The sequence below is a fragment of the Oncorhynchus gorbuscha genome, linkage group LG04 (assembly GCF_021184085.1).
Source record: "Oncorhynchus gorbuscha isolate QuinsamMale2020 ecotype Even-year linkage group LG04, OgorEven_v1.0, whole genome shotgun sequence".
Classification (NCBI taxonomy): domain Eukaryota; kingdom Metazoa; phylum Chordata; class Actinopteri; order Salmoniformes; family Salmonidae; genus Oncorhynchus; species Oncorhynchus gorbuscha.
The window spans coordinates 15,376,755-15,394,444 of NC_060176.1; the positions used below are offsets into that span (position 1 = coordinate 15,376,755).

The window sequence follows — 17,690 nt, forward strand, 5'->3', positions numbered from 1 at the left end:
TTTCATTGTTACATATTGATGTGAACAAGATTGACACTAAATAAAGTTTGAGGTAGCCAAGGTGACAATGAGACAGAGCTTTAATAAATAATAAAATATATTTATTTTCTGGAATAAAGGATATGGATAACATATTTGACAAAAGTGTTTGACAGAATACAGCAGATTTAATGCACATTGTGTAACAAAATCAGCATTGATTTACGTGGAACCTCAAACATTTCTGATAGACCCAAGATCCAGACATCGTGATAAAAAGAAAGACCCCAAATGACTCTGCTACTCAGATACTACAGAGCAGACCTATACAATAAATCACTCTATTCACTACAGATTGCATGTGCTCAGGACTTTTACATTGTACAAGAATAAATGGAAGTGCATTGTCACAAAAATATCTTGTGTCAAAAAGGGAAGTGTTCAACTAATACAACTTTCAGTGGCTTCTCACAATTCTACTGGATCTTAGAAAGTAGTTACAATTACACTTTTATGTTTCACAATGTAAAATGCATATAATATTATCTGAAATGAAAACATAAAAGGCACTTAATTGACACGTGAATGGAGAGGCACCACTCCATATGGCATAATCAAATTAACAAAACATAATAATGCTCTCGTACATTTGGCAGGGGTTAGTGGTTACTTTCAGCTTTGCACATCATAAACACCCCCCATCTTGACAAAACTTACTATGACACCATTGATTTACAAATGTTACATGCCATAGAGCCCAGTCCTACCAAAACATCACTGAAGGGAACTGAAGGTGTAACCACTATCTGTATGTGGACCCTAACAAGCACATTTGCCCTTCTCCTGGGTCTTGGGCTCTGTGATGTCTGTGTGACCACTGTGTCCGTTGGATCGCACGGTTCCATCAGGGATCCAGGACTTGTCCACACAGCGCTCCATCCTCTTCATAATGAGGTCCAGCAGGACATCCACAGCCTGGCTAACAAACTGCCCGTTAGCTGCACTTGTCTCAAAGTAAGGGATTCTGCACAGAAAGGAGAGCAACACATAAGATCAACATTGACTGATAAGTCTCTGAATGAGGCAAACTATCTACCTACAACCTGAATAAGTTTGGATCTAACTGAAAGCTTTACACTAAGACAGAATATAGTTCTCAGCAGTTGAAAAGAATTCAAGGCTGAATTTTTTTTATTGTTTTGGTGTCCTTTGTTTTTCGTCATGAAACATCCACTTGTGCTATAGCAGTGGAAGATGCATCTTTGAAATAGTAGAGGATCATGGCTCTCTAAAAACCACATTGGATTTCAGACTGGTGGATCCATCGGTTCACATAACGTAAAAAAATATGAACACTAACTACCACGACAACTCAATATGATGTGCATCTGGGAGACTTCAGACTCTGTTGCGTTAGGAGATTCAGATGGCCATATGTATAATATTCAGCAATAACATTAAATGTGCTATCTAAATCCGATTACCCATCCTAAAACTTTACATTTGTTGTCACTTCGATATTTTCCACACACAAGATGGCCATTCAGCTCACCATAACAGCTTTTGAACATAACATGATCATAACTCTAAGCACTGGGAGCTCTATTTTCGTCTGTCCTTAAGCTTGTGCAATTGTCAAAACGCACACTCGTTTGCAATTTAGACCTGTTAAAGCAGGTGTTGTTCTATTTTCAAACCCTAGTGCCAGGATTGGTAATTTACCTGTCGTATGAGCTCGCTTGCGATGAGGTGGGAGGGGTGGCAATATCCAAGTTGTGTCCTTAAAAATGTGTGCCAAAGTGGCAATTTCAGTATGCACTGGTGGAGATATTTAAGACCAACCAAATCAATCATTTTATTTAACTAGGCAAGTCAGTCAAGAACAAATTCTTATTTTCAATGACGGCCTAGGAACAGTGGGTTAACTGCCTGTTCAGGGGCAGAACGACAGATTTGTACCTTGTCAGCTCGGGGACTTGAACTTGCAACCTGTCGGTTACTAGTCCAATGTTCTAACCACTACGGCTACCCTGCCGCCCCCAGTTGGATACAGCATGGATTTTGACACCGGAAGCGCAGCCTATCCAGCAGTGACGCCCATATGCACATGGAACAAGAGATATGTGCTTTTTTAGTGTTCCCCATATACTTTTTGTATTGATTTGCTGTTACTCTCAAAAAAGACACCCCTCCAAATGTATTTAAACGATTCAGTCCTATTATGCAGTATCAACGGTAGGCCTAGGCTGTATTTTTCTTATTGAGAATGTGCCTCACACAAACAATACAATTTAAGGCAGACTATTTTTTAAGTGTGATATCTAAAAGGCCTATACTGATTGAAGCCAATTATAACAATGTTGACTGTCAACACTCCAGACAGAGCAAACACTGGATGTTTTTCACCCCCCTGTTGTTATCACTTGTTACTGTAGCCTATGCTATTCAATAAATTCTATTATCAATCTACAACGGTCTAGGACAGAATATTCCATGCCCCCAGCCAAACTGGAGTTGATGACAATGCAAAGACCTTCAATAACCTACAGAACTTGCGACAAACACATGCAGCCTTGATTGGCCAGTGAGTGGTCAAGTCCTCTTCCCACCTACATGTTTATTCATTTAAAAAAGCCATTTCACACCAGCTCCAGCTGTGAAAATACCAAAAATATTACTGACACACCCCTCGACCTACAGAGCTACCGCCAGAGCTTATATTTATTGCGTTAGGCTTGTTAAAATAGGACCCATAGTATCTTACTGCATGGTGTTTGACCCCAAATATGGTGCATTTGTTAGTTTTAGTAAAAACACAGGTCAATATCTAATCCCTTTATATTCATTAAATGTGTAGGCCACAAGCAGGATACTTTATATATGTGTGTAAATATTTGCCTTTCCAGAAGGACCTAGCCTAACGTTTAGTATCGTTCAAGATTCCCCTGCACAGCCTTGAGTAAACACACATCAGCCACTGCCTTCTTGGCAAATGTTTCAGGGAGGGTTAGTCACAGGTAAGGGACACATACCCATACTTCTCTGCCAACTCACGGGCCTCATCTTCACGGACTGCCCTCTGCTCCTGCAGGTCACACTTGTTGCCACAGAGAACAACATCTGGATTCTCGCAGTAAGCGTGCATCTGTAATTGACCTGAAAAAGAGAATAAGCCCGTCATCAGCCCACCAGTCGTGATTGAAAGATATTGGTTAAGACACTGCACATTTCTTTGGAAGTCAACATGAGATTGTACATGTAGATTCTGACAACCACAGAAGACTTACTCATCCAATTTCTGACATTAAGGAAACTCTGCTCATTGGTGAGGTCAAAGAGGAGGAGGAAGCCCATCGCATCTCGGAAGAAAGCTGTTGTCAAACTCCGAAACCTGACACAACACAAGACAAAAGACATTGTACAGAGTTTAATTCAGCTTGGAGAAAGTAAGTATTTGAAAGCTACCAACAACTACCTGAGAGCCAGTGAGGGCTTGAGCACGAGTGTCAGTGGGAGATGAGTTTTGGATTGGCTTACCTCTCCTGCCCTGCCGTGTCCCACAGCTGAACATGAATCCTCTGTCCTCTGCCTGCTGCCCCTTCTGGACCATTTGATTTGTATACCTGTCAGACAGAGAGAGAGTTATTATACCCATATAAAGCAGTGTGAGGTCACTCTGGCTATGAGGCCCTAAAAATATATACGTTCCTATTGGTCATCCTACATATACTATCTTGCAACCCAAAATGAACCTAAATATTTAGATGGAAAATTTTTGCCCTGATAATCTCTACAATATACACAGCATGAGTGATTATGCTTAAATGACCCTGGTGTTTGGTTATGTGGTGTGAAGTGTTTATTTTCTAGGAGGGTGCTGCTGAACTCAAGTGATATGTCATATTTTCCTGGTCTGGGAGTTCCTCAGATTCCTAAAAAAATAACAGAGTTCTACCTCTCTCTTTTGCACTATGAGGAGTAATGCTTTTAAAGTTACTACTTACTTTCCATGGTCAACAGTAAACCTGCACTACAAAAACGTTCACATGGAATGGAATAATTGGCTATTTCAAATGTTAACTCTTTCAACAAAGCAGCATACTAATTAGTCATTATGGGTGGTAGGGGAGTACCTGTATGTGAATAATAAAATGAATGGTTCTCACACACGCGTGACAAATTGTTTGACTAGGTAAATCAACTTACCACTCGTTTTTCTCTGAAATCAATGCCCACTGTAGTGATGAATTTGGAGTTAAACTTTTTGTCTGTGTACTGGTACAGAAAGCTGGTTTTCCCCACTCCAGAATCACCAAGGGCTAGGAATTTGATGAGGTAATCATAGTCCCCATCAGACATAGTGAGTGCTTATTTCAGACCTGAAAACCAGACAACACCAAACATTGAAGAAAGCAATGTAAGAACTGTGCACAACCGAGACTAGATAATTTGTTAACTACACTACATACATACAAAAGTATGTGGACACTCCTTCAAATATGTGGATTCAGCGATTTCAGTCACACCCTTTGCTGACAGGTGTATAAAATCAAGCACACAGCCATGCAATCTCCATAAACAAACATTGGCAGTAGAATGGCCTTACTGAAGAGCTCAGTGACTTTCAACATGAACCCGTCATAGGATGCCACCTTTCCAACAAGTCAGTTTGTCAAATTTCTGCCCTGCTAGAGCTGCCCGGTCAACTGTAAGTGCTGTAATTGTGAAGTGGAAACACCTAGGAGCAACAATGACTCAGCCGCAAAGTGATAGGCCACACAAGCTCAAAGAACGGGACCTTAAAAATAGTCTGTCCTTGCAACACTCATTACACAGTTCCAAACTGTCTCTGGAAGCAACGTCAGGAGCTTCATGAAATGGGTTTCCATGGCCGAGCAGCCGCACACAAGCCTAAGATCACCATGCGCAATGCCAAGCTTCAGCTGGAGTGGTGTACAGCTCATCGCCATTGGACTCTGGAGCAGCAGAAACACATTCTCTGGAGTGATGAATCAAGCTTCACCATCGGGTTTAGCGGATGCCAGGAGAACGCTACCTGCCCCAATGCATAGGTCCAATTGTAAACATTTGGTGGCGGAGGAATAATGGTCTGGGGTTGTTTTTCATGGTTTGGGCTATGCCCCTTAGTTCCAGTGAAGGGAAATCTTAATGCTACAGTTTACGATGACATTCTAGACGATTCTGTGGTTCCAACTTTGTGGCAACTGTTTGGTTAAGGCTCTTCCTGTGAGTATGACAATGCCCTCGTGTATAAAGCGAGGTCCATACAGAAATGGTTTGTCAAGATCGTGTGTGGAAGAACTTGACTGGCCTGCACAGACCCATGACCTAAACCCCATCGAACACCTTTGGGATGAATTGGAATGCCGACTGAGCCAGGCCTAATCGCCCAACATCAGTGCCTGACCTCACTAATGCTCTGCTGGCTGAATGGAAGCAAGTCCCTGTAGCAATGTTCCAACATCTAGTGGAAAGCCTTCCCAGAAGAGTGGAGGCTGTTATAACAGCAAAGGGAGGGGGGGGGGGGGGTCAACTCCATATTAATGCCCATGATTTTGGTTCCCAGTGCCTTACGCTACCATGGTTGAGTGCCTGCGAAATAGTTGACCCGAGGACAAAAGTTTTAGAGCTATTTTGGAGACAGACACACCTCTCTGTCTTGAGAGTCTAGCCTATAGCTCTCATGGTCATGTAAGTATTCTGACATAGTAACATGAAACACAAATGTTTTATGCGAAATTAAACTACATTTGCCTCCACGCATGTTCAGTAAGGAAATACTTGAACTAGATCTTGCTATAACCCCATCTGCAGTGAACTTTAACCTGTTTGCTTGGTAAAAGTGGATAATCTCCTATTTGGGGCAACTGTTACAGATTGAAACTCTACACGAGAGGATTAATTGGGGTTAATTAGGCAAATAAGACTAAGAATTACGCAATTGATCAACGGCCTGTAAAAATTCACAAGGAAAACAAGTTCTTCCATAGAGTTGACAAAATTTTGTTCAAATTGCATTGAGCGTTGTCTGGGCATCTGGAATTTTCACTGGCATGATTGGTCCTGGTCCATAAATAGTTTGTAAATAAATCAGAATTAATCAATGTGTTTTTTATAGATACCAAATATGTATTACACAAAGCTATAGTGCCATTCATTACTACAGAGTTATTCTATCATAGCTAGAAAGTTGAGGCCTGTGAATGAGAAAGAATGTGGTGAACACAAGATGAGCTGAACACAGATATCCATCAAATTATATTCAAGAGAACAAGCTGCATGTGATTCCCACTGAAAGCAGTCCATCATATGACCAAGGTATGAAAAGGCATTATTTCACTCTGTCCAGCACTAAGACTCTCATCCTGAGCTAAATCAAGTTCTGTGATGAACACACTGACTGGACTAGCGGCACCCCATCCTCAGCCTCTCTGAGCTGTTCCCCAGTGGGAAATTAAATAGGCAGGCTTACATTCTAAAGGCTTGTATATGGACCGACTTATTAGGTTCACCGCACAACTGCACAGTACTACCTGCACACACTAATCGATTGACCTCGTCAAACAAAAGACACAGTCAACTGTGTTATTGTACAAGTAAATTATATGTCTCAAATCTCTTGGTCGCCAGGCAGTTCATGCTGGTATAAGTGTACAGCATCTGACCAGCAGGGACACATTTACAGAGGCTTTCCCCAGAGAAACAGGCCCCTATGCTTGCGGGCAGCCCTGCTCTTTCATAGGTTAGGCTCACTGAGGTGGCACCAGTCGCCCCCAACGGTAATCAGATTAACTGCAAAGGTTCATGTGAAAGCAGGCTGCTACAGAGGATGCTAATCATGTAGGCCAAAGACTTAGAGTCCCTAGTGAAAGTCTACAGGCACCTTGCACTGTCTTCACAATTAGCTGCCTTAAAAGAAATTCTAAGAAGGAATAACAAATGTTTAAAACATCTTACCGGTCTATAGAACCTACTCCACATTCTCAAAGTGAAAGAAAAATTAGAACTGTACCAACTCAATAAAAAACATGGGGACATGGTCATGGTAGCCAAGAAAATGGCCTGCCCAGCATTTTTATACATGATCCTAAGCATGATGGGATGTTAATTGCTTAATTATCTCAGGAACCACACCTGTGTGGAATCACCTGCTTTCAATAGTTTGTATCCCTTATTTACGCAAGTGTTTTCATTATTTTGGCAGTTACCTGTATGTTGCCATAAGAGTTGGGTAAAGTTGGCAGAATCTTATTCACAGCTGTAACGGCTGCCAAAGGGAATTCAGCCAAGCATTAACTCTGGTGCGTGAGGACATACACAATCAATACATACATCATTACTATTAGGAAAATGTTTAATAATTTGTATTTACTTTAAAAACGTGGAAAAGATTGTAGATCAGTAGGGTGGAAAAAATATCAAATTTAATTCCTTTAAATTTTAAGGCTGCAAAATGTGAAGACTGTGCAAGGGGTGTGTAGACTTTCACAAGGCACTGTATCATTGAACTGCCTATCCTTCCCTAAGCTACAGCCTGTAGAGAATGAACAAGAACAGCCTAAATTACATATGCATCTAATTATGCTAAATTCATTTTTTACTGAAAAACAAACAAAAAAATGTATAGTGGGATAACAAGTAGTAGGCTTGGTAAAATAGGTAGCATAGGACAAAGAAAGTGGTTTAAAAAAGAAATGTCATGAGACTAATCTTATCACAGCTTCTACAAGGAAGCCTGGACGGCTGTGATTACATGTGTTGCAGATGAGCAGCAAAATAAGGTTGTTTGAGGAAGCCCACTATAGTGACTGCAGTATGAAATATTTGAAGGTGTGAAATACAACCTTGCAAGTTAGACAGAGCATCTTGAGTAGGCCTTCTGCACTTATTTTTGAGTGAAATCACAGCTATGCACTGACTGGCTAGCTCTACCTCACTGCCTGTCACTGATATCAGATAAACATTCATTCAGAATCCCTACACATTTGTTCATGAATTTGTTCATGCATCACATCGCTGCCCCTGCCCATTTCTAAAACAGAAGATCCAAACTGAGCTCGTACACAAACAAGGATCAGCTAAAGTCCTCTTCGCAAAAGGTGGTTTTGTATGTTTACTTTCAAACCTAAACTTCAAGTGAAAGTGATTGAAAGAGGAGGCTTTAGGCAAAGCCCTGTTCTCTGGTGGTGTGAATTTCCCACTAGTTGGAGGAAGGGAAACTCAGATTGTGCCAGCAAGTAGAACAAAGCCTTTCAGACATTCTCAGAGCAGTAGAGCTGAAGTACCCACCCTGGGCAGTTGGCCAACTATAATGGCGAACTCCTCGAAGAAGGAGGCGGATATGCAGATGACACGAACTTAAACTACACAAGATGAAGGGTGTTGCAGCACCACAATACTACAGCACTCATCTCAGATATGTCTTGACAGAATGACTTGCCAATATGCATCTGAAATATCATCAGGTTTCATCATGTTCAGGGCTGGAAGCACTATTTTGTAACATTCTGAGTATGAATATGTTTTATATATCTGTAAGTGAAGAGACATTATTCTGATGATGATGAGAAATGGTTAACAGATTATTATGGGCGGCGGGTATCCTAGTGGTTTAGAGCGTTGGTCCAGTAACTGAAAGGTTGCTAGTTTGAAGACATTTAAGCCTTATTGTTCCAGGGGCGTTGGACAATGGTGACCCTGGCCATGACCCCACTCTCCAAGGGTGTCTCAGGTGGAGTTGGGATATTTAAAAACAGACCTGTACATGTGTGAAATAGGACCAAAAATATTATTTGATTATGTTTGCAGTCATCATTAGAAACATTTCAGACAACACACATACACACACACAGGCGCAGACACACAGAAGAAGAAAACAATTGATGAGCTGACACAAATCCTACATGAAACATAAAACAACATCTAATAACCCCCAACTCAGTTGATCATCATGTGGTTGTCGTGACTGGTCATGTTTTACTCCATCAATGACCCTGTTTAATAACCGTATCTCCCAGTTTGTTCACAAGCTCAATTGCTCAAATCTCAGATTAGACGGACGTCTATCTCTGAATAGCTGACAGATGTAAAGTTAACTAAAGACAATCTAAAAGTGAATTTAGAATAAATTGGTTTATCATGTCCAGAATGTGTTTAAAACTTGAGAAAATAAAAATGTATTAACACAAAGACATACACCTAATCAAAAACGTTTCCATTTTTAGTTTGGTCTGAGCTGATGTTTTTAATGCATGGCATGTCTCCAGACAAAATGCCGGACTGGTATCCCTAAGATACCATACCAAGTTAGTGAGGTGGACACCTTGTGATGTTTCACCAGCCAAATGGATGCAGGTTTATGGATAGACAAACCTAGATAAATGTAGACAATACAAGGGTTGTAATTATGAGGTCTCATTACACCTGAACAGTTTCCCTCTACATTACTCCTTCCACTGGAACAAAGACTCAGGGAAAACTATTAAATACTGTAAGGTGTGCTACGTTCAACTCTGATCACGTCACCTTGTTTTTATATGTTATTATGAGAAAAACTATTTGCTAGTTCAAATTGGCATAGACCTGTGTAGGCTATATAAGCCTACTATACCAAATGGTATTGCGCTCTCAAACTGTGATCAAATAAATAATTCAATTGATACACAAGACACCGTAGAGAAAGCCACGTGTACCACCAGGAGATAAGTCTTACCGTTCTCACCGATTGCCAGAATGCTTTGCTTATAAACCTTTCCTACAGTCAAGTTGCCTCATGGGTGGAATGTTATTAATATGTTTCATAATGAATAAACATTTTAAACAATTAACACCGAAATTCGATTGTTTCTATGTCAGACGGTTTTGTTATCAGTCTTTATATTTCAGTCTTCTGTGATCTATAGAAAGTATAATATTGGGAAGCAAACTCAACATATGAACTCTATAACGTTATCTGACATGGTACAAGTCTCTTATTTTTGAAAGCCCATAACCGTGTGTGTGAGGTGTACTAATTTGTTTTAAAGTAGATTTGTTTAAGACTACCAATAAACACTGTGACCCTGATTTAGCCTACTGCAGTATAAGGTTCAAACTAATGTGATCAGGAAAATTTGACAGGAAAATGTTACTTCGATTCCCAATGAAAGTGTAGCATTCCTACCCTATTAAAAACCTGTTATGCCTGCGATCCCTGTACTTAAGTACAGGCTACACGTAGCCTATACTGTGTTACAACGTAGGTGTATCCAATTTAAGAGTTCACTTCAAGACAACTATAAAAGCGGACACATCGCATTGTGTAAAAAACACAACAAAATGTAATTGCACTTTAAATAGCACTGGCTTCAAGTAGGCCTAGTAAAAGTGAGCAGGAAATAACTTCGTTTCACTGCAGCCTCAGCTCAGTTGAAATGCAGGTGGCCGTTATACGATAAAGTAACCCCGTCCTGAAAAAAAATGTTACATGTTGCACTTAAAGCGACAAGTCCGCTAAACAGCTCCATATGCCGAGACATTTATTACGCTAACTTTATTTCGAGAAATTCAACTTACCCGTGTATGTGCGTAACTTTCTTATTGGTGTTTCGTGTAGAAGCGCCCTCTCAAAAGCGATGACAATTGGTTGATTAACAACAACAAAAAATTCACTAAATTGGGTTTACAAAATCCTTTCGACCCATTTGTTACATTAACCCTCTTCACAATCAATGTAACATCACTTCCCGTCCAGTTGCAGTGAGCCAACCCCTCCCTCTCTCGCCAAACCGTAATAGACCTCAGTGGGAGTTCCGAACGGAAAACGACCATTCCCGCGCAGGAGTATTCTTTTGGAACAACGCTTCGATCACACCCACAGGGTCGTTGCATTTTGGTACACCAGAATTACATTATTTTCCAATGAAACGCTGCGTTTGCCTTGCGTTGCAGAGACAGTTGCAGTGCATACATTTGATTTATCTAACGTATACGTCAAAGGCTTGACAGAAATTGTAGCAGAAGGTGAATGTTGAACTTTTGTTGCATACATATCCTAATGATGCTGCATACTATTTTGCGCAAAACACTGTCGGTGTGTTCTAAGCATTACTCCCCACCCTGTGCGTCACTTCGAACACACCAACAGGTCATTGCCAAAGTAGTTTGCAGCATCATATGGATATGTATGCAACAAAAATTTAACATTCACCTTCTGCTACCATTTATGTCAAGCCGTTTACACATACATTTTGACGCATATGTTGATAAATCCAATTTATGCACCACACCGAACGCACTGCAACTGCCTCTGCAACACAGTGCTGCAAGGCAAACGCACCGTTTCACTTGAAAATAATGTAATTCTGGTGTATCAAAATGCAATGAAGCTGTGTGTGACCGAAGCCTAACAAATGACAAGTAATCCGTTACAAATGTAAGTTTGTTCCACCTGAGCGAATCTGACCACAAGTCAGAGACCACTATGATGACACACCAAATGTGTTTCATGTATCGCGGGAAAAGAGCAGGAATAGGCTTTTGTAGACTAAAGCCCAAACTATGTCTTCCAAAGGTGCGACTGCTGTGGGCATTCAAAGATGATCCAATTTGAATAAAAACTTGGAGGTAAGGATGACAGCAGTGGTGTAGTCTACGGCGATCACTTATTATTGATATCTACATTGCACATTGATGTGAATCACACTGCTGCTCTCTCATTTAGCTATTTGCGCCTTACATATTGTGGTTGTTGTAGATAGTTGTAAACAAATCTAAATGTATATTTGAACCCAATAATGGTGGAATTCAAGAAGTTGCCCATCAATCATTGTTTTTGAAACCAGTGGACAGCCAGTGTAAAATGCACTCTTGCGTGCGGATCCAACCCTATGGACTAAAAGTTTTTATTTTTATTGCTCTATCTAATTCATGCTGATAAAAAAATAAATTATCATAGGCCTAATGGACACATGCTCAAGCTTGCACACTTTTGATAGATTTAAAAGGGGCAATCTGTAGTTGCTACAACTATTTTTGGACTTAAATATATATTTTTGACCTTTATTTAATTAGGCAAGTCAGTTAAGAACAAATTCTTATTTTCAATGACAGCTTAGGAACAGTAGGTTAACTGCCTGTTCAGGGGCAGAATGACAGATTTGTACCTTGTCAGCTCGGGGATTTGAACTTGTAACCTTCCAGTTACTAGCCCAACACTAACCTCTAGGCTACCCTGCACACATATTTCCATTAATTCTTGAAGAATATCATTTATAAATACCCCATGAGCTTAGTTTATCTGTCACACTCAATGAGAACCCAAAATATAAGCTTGTTTTACTCCAATGTTTGTAAACATTGCAAATGTAAACAAACACTGTATAGCCTCATAACATAACATGGTTAAAACTATCATTTTTATTTATGGTCAGTCCGTGCATCCATAGCTCTGTCTATTAATCTAAGAGTGGTTACATTTCTCCAGATCCATCCCTCAGCTTTTTTACCAAAAAAGAAGCAGGGCAACTGTTTTGTTATTGTTTCATCTGTCGATTTGCCCTTTAAACTGCTGCATATTATCAAGATAGTGTCACCAACAAAAAGGTAAACAATAGGCCTATTGCAACTGCAGCATATGGCATTCATTTTTCCCACGAAAATAGCACTTTTCAGTAGTGCTCAAATCATGCCCTTCTAGGAGCGCAGATGTTCTTTTTCAACTCGAATCAATGAGCCCAATTTGGTTAATTTATACTTCCAAGTCCTATTCTTGAAGATCAAGGGGTATAACATTTATTGGAATGACTGGAATTCTGATATATCTTTACATTAAAAACCAAAGTCTAATTTAATCGTATTATTATATGTAGCAGAAAGCAATGGGTTAGAAAAAGCCTACATAACCAACCCATAGAGTAAAATTTAACATCCATATATGGCCAGCTATGTAAACTTTAACATTGATTTATCCTGCAATAGATGTCGTTCAATTGGTAACATACATTTTTGTCTTCTTCTAATGCCTCTTAAGGGGAAAGTACTTACCCAACCCTGCTGACATTACTGGATTTGTGAGATCTTTCAGTAGCCGAAGGGATTTTATTTGACACTTAATTGACATGTCTAATTTACACACCAAACCACAAATCAACTGAAATGATTCCTTGACTGCCACTTCTGCTTAGGCCGCTGACTGTCCCACCTACACTTGTCCCACCTACACTTGCATCGTTGATCCTGGAAGAATAGAAGAGATTACCCAAAAGCTTTGCCTTGTTTTGTCAAACTGATGTTGTACATTAAGTTTTTACAGGAAGCACACAAAGCTTTCTTCATGGGCTCAATTGTGCTGTAGATTTTTTTTAATCAAACTTTTTAATCACATGTTACATTACGAAGCTGCTACATATACAGAGAAGGAAATGTAAGCATTTGTAAAACATTGTGTGCTCGATACAGCATTAGTGATGTAAACGAGAACCTCAGCTAGATACAGCATATGAATAATAATGACATGCATTGTTCTATGTCCCTGTGGTGTCAGATTCTTTGTAACATGTGACATTGCAGAACTCTCCACTCATACTCAACCAGATCCTGCGCTACTACAATTACACGAATTAAATCAAACATAACCTTTATTTAACCAGGTAGGCAAGTTGAGAACAAGTTCTCATTTACAATTGCGACCTGGCCAAGATAAAGCAAAGCAGTTCGACACATACAACAACCTGCTAATTGGTTATCCCAACCTGCTGTGTAAATTCAAACCTGCCACAAAAAGTCAACTTTCACTTTCTAGCCATAGCTAGCTAGTGAGAGACAAAGGACACGCACATCTTATATTGATTTCATATTTTTTCTTGCTTTAACATAACTCACCACGATATTTTATGAAGTGTGTGTAGACCAAAACGTCTAGCAATTCTAACAATTAAACAACTAACGTTGAAAAGAAAGCAACATTTGGTTTGAGTACAAAGGTTAAACATCTACGGCGTTTGAAAGGGGACATGATAAACGACAAGAATAAACTTAAAATGCGATTTGGGACGATTCATCACCATAAAATGCATATAATAACTTATTAAATCCATTATATGTTCTATAAGTGGTACAGATAACTTTACATCACCGATATGTAACACAATAAAGATATCTTGACAATCGCATTTACTTTCCTAGGAAACGTCTGACGTCATCTACCTACGAGCACAAACACGGAACTAACGTGGATCTTGGTGCTGCTCGAATTTTAGCTACATTATATGTAGTTAGTTAGTTATAGTTCATCTAAGTAATGGAAAAGATTCGTGCACGCTTAAATATCGGAAGCAAAGCAGAGCCTGTTAAACTGAGGAAACGAAAATCCCAACTGTATAGTAAAGAAGAAACATGTCCTCTTGATAATGGTACGGTATGTGCCCTGTTTGGTGTAGCAGCTATCATATTTCTAGCAGCAGACTGAGCAAATGTCAAACTGCTGTTGTTGATAAAAGTAAGAATGGAAGTAAAGTTTACATTACTTATTTTGAAAGAGAAAAGCTAGTTTAGCTAGCTACATCAACATAAATAATAATGTGTTCTTAACCGACTTGCCTAGTTAAATATATACAAATTAAATTGAAGTAGGCAACATGTGATCCAGGAGCATGCAATGGTACTTGCAGATTCAGAATGCTTGAGTCTTTCAAATGACTAGTTGATAATGGATGTAATTACCAATGCACATCTAACACAGGCAGCCTAACTGGTGGAGAGATATCTGACGGGTTTTTGTTTTTTATTCTTCTCCTCAGGTGTATTGGGGGTCACTGTCTTCACTGTGGCATTTCGTCTCATCAACTGCTTCCTAGTCCAGACCAGCTTTGTCCCAGATGAATACTGGCAGTCCCTCGAAATCGCTCATTTTATGGTTTTTGAATATCCTTTCAACAAAAAATCATATAAAACTTTAAGCAGTACCCTTCTAATAACCTTTTTTGTGGACAAGTCTGTGTATTCTGCTAAATCCTTAATACCTTCACCTATGGCTATTTGACGTGGGAGTGGACAGCAGGTATAAGAGGGTTCTCCTACCCTCTCTTCTTTGCAGCTATATATAAGATTTTGCACTTCTTCACCTATGATGCAGTTCAACTCTTGGTAAGTCATATTGAGTACATCTTCATCTTTTGTAGCAATTTATAGTGCTGATGTGAAATGCATTGCATGTGACCCCATTGTCAAAATCTGTACAGTATATATTGTGGATTCTGCAGGTATGGCTACCTCGAGTTGTGCAGGCACTGCTTTCTGCACTGGCTGATATTAAACTCTACTGTCTTATCCAATCACTGGAGCATTCTGACGTTGCCAAATGGACGGTAAAAACAACATGGACTACTTTGTTTCTCATAACCTTTTCACTTATTCCAATCCTGGGTAATGTGGGCTGAAACCATGTGACAAAGCCTCTTTCTCTCTTTTTGTTACTAGTACCTCTGCCAGCTCTGTTCTTGGTTCACATGGTACTGCTGCACCAGGACCCTGACCAACACCATGGAGACCACACTCACAACTCTGGCTCTCTATTACTATCCTCTGCCTGGCTCTAAAACACACAGCAGGTTGGACCTACACCTCTACACAACTCAAACATAAAACCATTTCACTTCCTGTGCATCTATAAGTATTTCACACTACACGGCAAGTTACAAAATACCTTTACAAAAATGATACCTTTTAATGACGCTCCATTAATAACATTCTGTTTAAAACAGATTTTGATTGTTTTCTTTCGCAGTACAAAATATTTGATCCTGGTTGCCTTGGCAGTCATTGTTCGTCCAACAGCCTTGATTGTGTGGCTTCCTCTGTTGGTTTACCACTTCTGGCAGGAAGATAACAAGCTGAAACTCATAACTCACCTTTGCCTTCCCATTGGGTGAGTGCTTTGATTTGAGAAAGACCATTGCGCCTCAGCTGCAGAGTGAGGTTTTCATGCCATACATAATGTATTCTTCAATTATTGAATGAGCCTCTCCTTCATATAGGGCTTTAACTCTTGGGATTTCGACACTGATTGACTGCATATTCTATGGAAAGGTAGGAAAAACATTGTTTAAAAAATAATTAAGTTAAGTTAATTATAAATCACAAGCTATAATGTCTGTGTTAATTAACACAAGTTCCTTAAACCATTTTCTCTTGCAGTGGACCCTAGTGCAGTACAACTTCCTTAAGTTTAATGTTTTTCACAACGTGGCTGAGTTCTATGGCTCTCATCCATGGCACTGGTACTTTACTCAGGGTTTTGTGGTCGTCATTGGCCCTCATCTTCCTTTCTTCCTGTATGGATGCACACTGGCTTCAAAAAGATACAGAATCATGTTCATAACAATAGTCTGGACAGTAATGGTTTACAGGTATGGCCTTTTTCTTTTGTCTTTCTGTGTTGTGTAAAATGCACTTACTGTAATTTATGGGCCAATAAGATCTTTGTTAGACCATTCAAATCATAGGGAATTTCAGAATTTGCACGATTTTCTTCTCAATGCAGTTGTCTTGCGCACAAGGAGTTCAGATTCATCTACCCTGTTTTGCCTTTCTGCATGGTATTTTGTGGTGAGTGCTAAAATTTCCGGAAAGATTCCAATGACTGCAAGTAACAAGCAATGTAGTCATACCCTATACACGATACGGGGTCCTCGTTTATTGCAGGGATAGCTTTGGTGAATCTGAGAACCTGGAGACGGCCTGCCGCATGTGCCTTATTGGTCTCCAACCTAGTCCCAGCCCTGTACACAGGTCTGCTTCACCAGCGAGGCACACTGGATGTTATGGGTCACCTCCAGACCCTGTGTGACGACAGAGATCCTTCAACACCTCCACTGCCTGAAGTCCTCTTTCTAATGCCCTGTCACTCTACACCTTTCTACAGGTAGGCAGTCCATTTTTGGGCTTATTTACTAATGGTCCTTTTGCGTGAGTAAGAACTGTGACCAGCTTATAGCTGAGGCAGTGCAGTAAATAATCGATACATTATTTTTGTAGTCACATCCACTGTCCAATGAAGATGCGTTTCCTAGAATGTCCACCAGATCTCACAGGAGACAAGCGCTATGTCGATGAAGCTGAGAGATTCTTCGCTGATCCTCATCATTGGTTGAGGACCTCATTTCCTTATAAGTCAATGCTGCCAACCCACCTGGTGTTCTTTGATGTTTTGGAGATGGTTAGATACTCTGCATTTTGTAATTCAAGACTAATAATGACTAATGGCTCCTTCACTGTTACAATCATTTTTATATTTTTCTGTTCTCAGGAGCTTTCTGCATTCTTGGACAGGAATAGATTTATGAGAAGTAGAGAAATATTCCACACTCACGTTCCTGAAGGCCGAGTTGGAAAAAGCGTCCTAGTTTATCAAAGGCACTGAAGAGAATGAGAATACATTTTTAAGAAGCAAAGATTTTCCCATACTCATGTATTTCAAGGACAAGTTTGAAGAAGGATCCAAGTTTGAAGAAGGAGCCTAGTTTACAAAATGCACTGAACAGAACCATCTTGACCATTGGCAAGTTAATCAAAATGGATCTGTATTGTAAAGGAATAAAGTATAATTAAAACTGAAGAACAGATTGATCTTTTAAACACTGAAAATAATGCAACACTTAGCCAGACAGTTTACTATATTAGGGGGGAAAAGAAGCAGTCAATATTCACTTTTA

At 39.8% G+C, this 17,690-nt stretch overlaps 2 protein-coding genes across 5 annotated transcripts; one reads left to right on the top strand and one right to left on the bottom strand.

The window, feature by feature from the left end:
• Positions 1-79: 79 nt before the first annotated feature.
• On the bottom strand, positions 80-10,761 carry LOC124033727 (ras-related protein Rab-27A-like). 2 transcript variants are annotated; one of them, XM_046345929.1, is made up of 6 exons: positions 10,555-10,761; positions 4,186-4,358; positions 3,517-3,602; positions 3,267-3,370; positions 3,012-3,135; positions 80-1,003 (listed from the first exon to the last, which is right to left on the bottom strand). In XM_046345929.1, the coding sequence occupies exons 2-6, from the start codon at positions 4,336-4,338 to the stop codon at positions 799-801; spliced, it is 672 nt and encodes a 223-aa protein (XP_046201885.1). In that variant the 5' UTR covers positions 4,339-4,358; positions 10,555-10,761; the 3' UTR covers positions 80-798. The 2 variants fall into 2 exon arrangements, with proteins under 2 accessions (XP_046201885.1, XP_046201886.1); XM_046345930.1 differs by lacking the exon at positions 10,555-10,761 and adding an exon at positions 6,958-7,095.
• Positions 10,762-14,169: 3,408 nt separating this feature from the next.
• pigb (phosphatidylinositol glycan anchor biosynthesis, class B) lies at positions 14,170-17,593 on the top strand. 3 transcript variants are annotated; one of them, XR_006838443.1, is made up of 12 exons: positions 14,170-14,390; positions 14,778-14,901; positions 15,006-15,123; positions 15,240-15,344; positions 15,457-15,587; positions 15,764-15,904; positions 16,014-16,065; positions 16,174-16,385; positions 16,520-16,584; positions 16,681-16,900; positions 17,049-17,194; positions 17,285-17,593. XR_006838443.1 is itself a non-coding variant. In XM_046345939.1 (12 exons), the coding sequence occupies exons 1-12, from the start codon at positions 14,279-14,281 to the stop codon at positions 17,396-17,398; spliced, it is 1,575 nt and encodes a 524-aa protein (XP_046201895.1). In that variant the 5' UTR covers positions 14,171-14,278; the 3' UTR covers positions 17,399-17,593. The 3 variants fall into 3 exon arrangements, 2 of the variants coding, with proteins under 2 accessions (XP_046201895.1, XP_046201896.1); XM_046345939.1 differs by having other exon boundaries at positions 14,171-14,390; positions 17,014-17,194; XM_046345940.1 differs by having other exon boundaries at positions 14,256-14,395; positions 17,014-17,194.
• The last annotated feature ends 97 nt before the right edge of the window (positions 17,594-17,690 follow it).

Excerpts from the sequence above, each read along its gene's own strand:
- pigb (XM_046345939.1), top strand. The coding sequence starts at position 14,279 with ATGGAAAAGATTCGTGCACGCTTAAATATCGGAAGCAAAGCAGAGCCT. Across the intron at positions 14,391-14,777 it reads AACATGTCCTCTTGATAATG|GTGTATTGGGGGTCACTGTC; the intron begins GTACGGTATGTG and ends TCTTCTCCTCAG. Across the intron at positions 14,902-15,005 it reads GCTCATTTTATGGTTTTTGA|CTATGGCTATTTGACGTGGG; the intron begins ATATCCTTTCAA and ends TAATACCTTCAC.
- LOC124033727 (XM_046345929.1), bottom strand. The coding sequence starts at position 4,338 with ATGTCTGATGGGGACTATGATTACCTCATCAAATTCCTAGCCCTTGGT. Across the intron at positions 3,371-3,516 it reads GACACGGCAGGGCAGGAGAG|GTTTCGGAGTTTGACAACAG; the intron begins GTAAGCCAATCC and ends GTGTTGTGTCAG. Across the intron at positions 3,136-3,266 it reads TAATGTCAGAAATTGGATGA|GTCAATTACAGATGCACGCT; the intron begins GTAAGTCTTCTG and ends TCTCTTTTTCAG.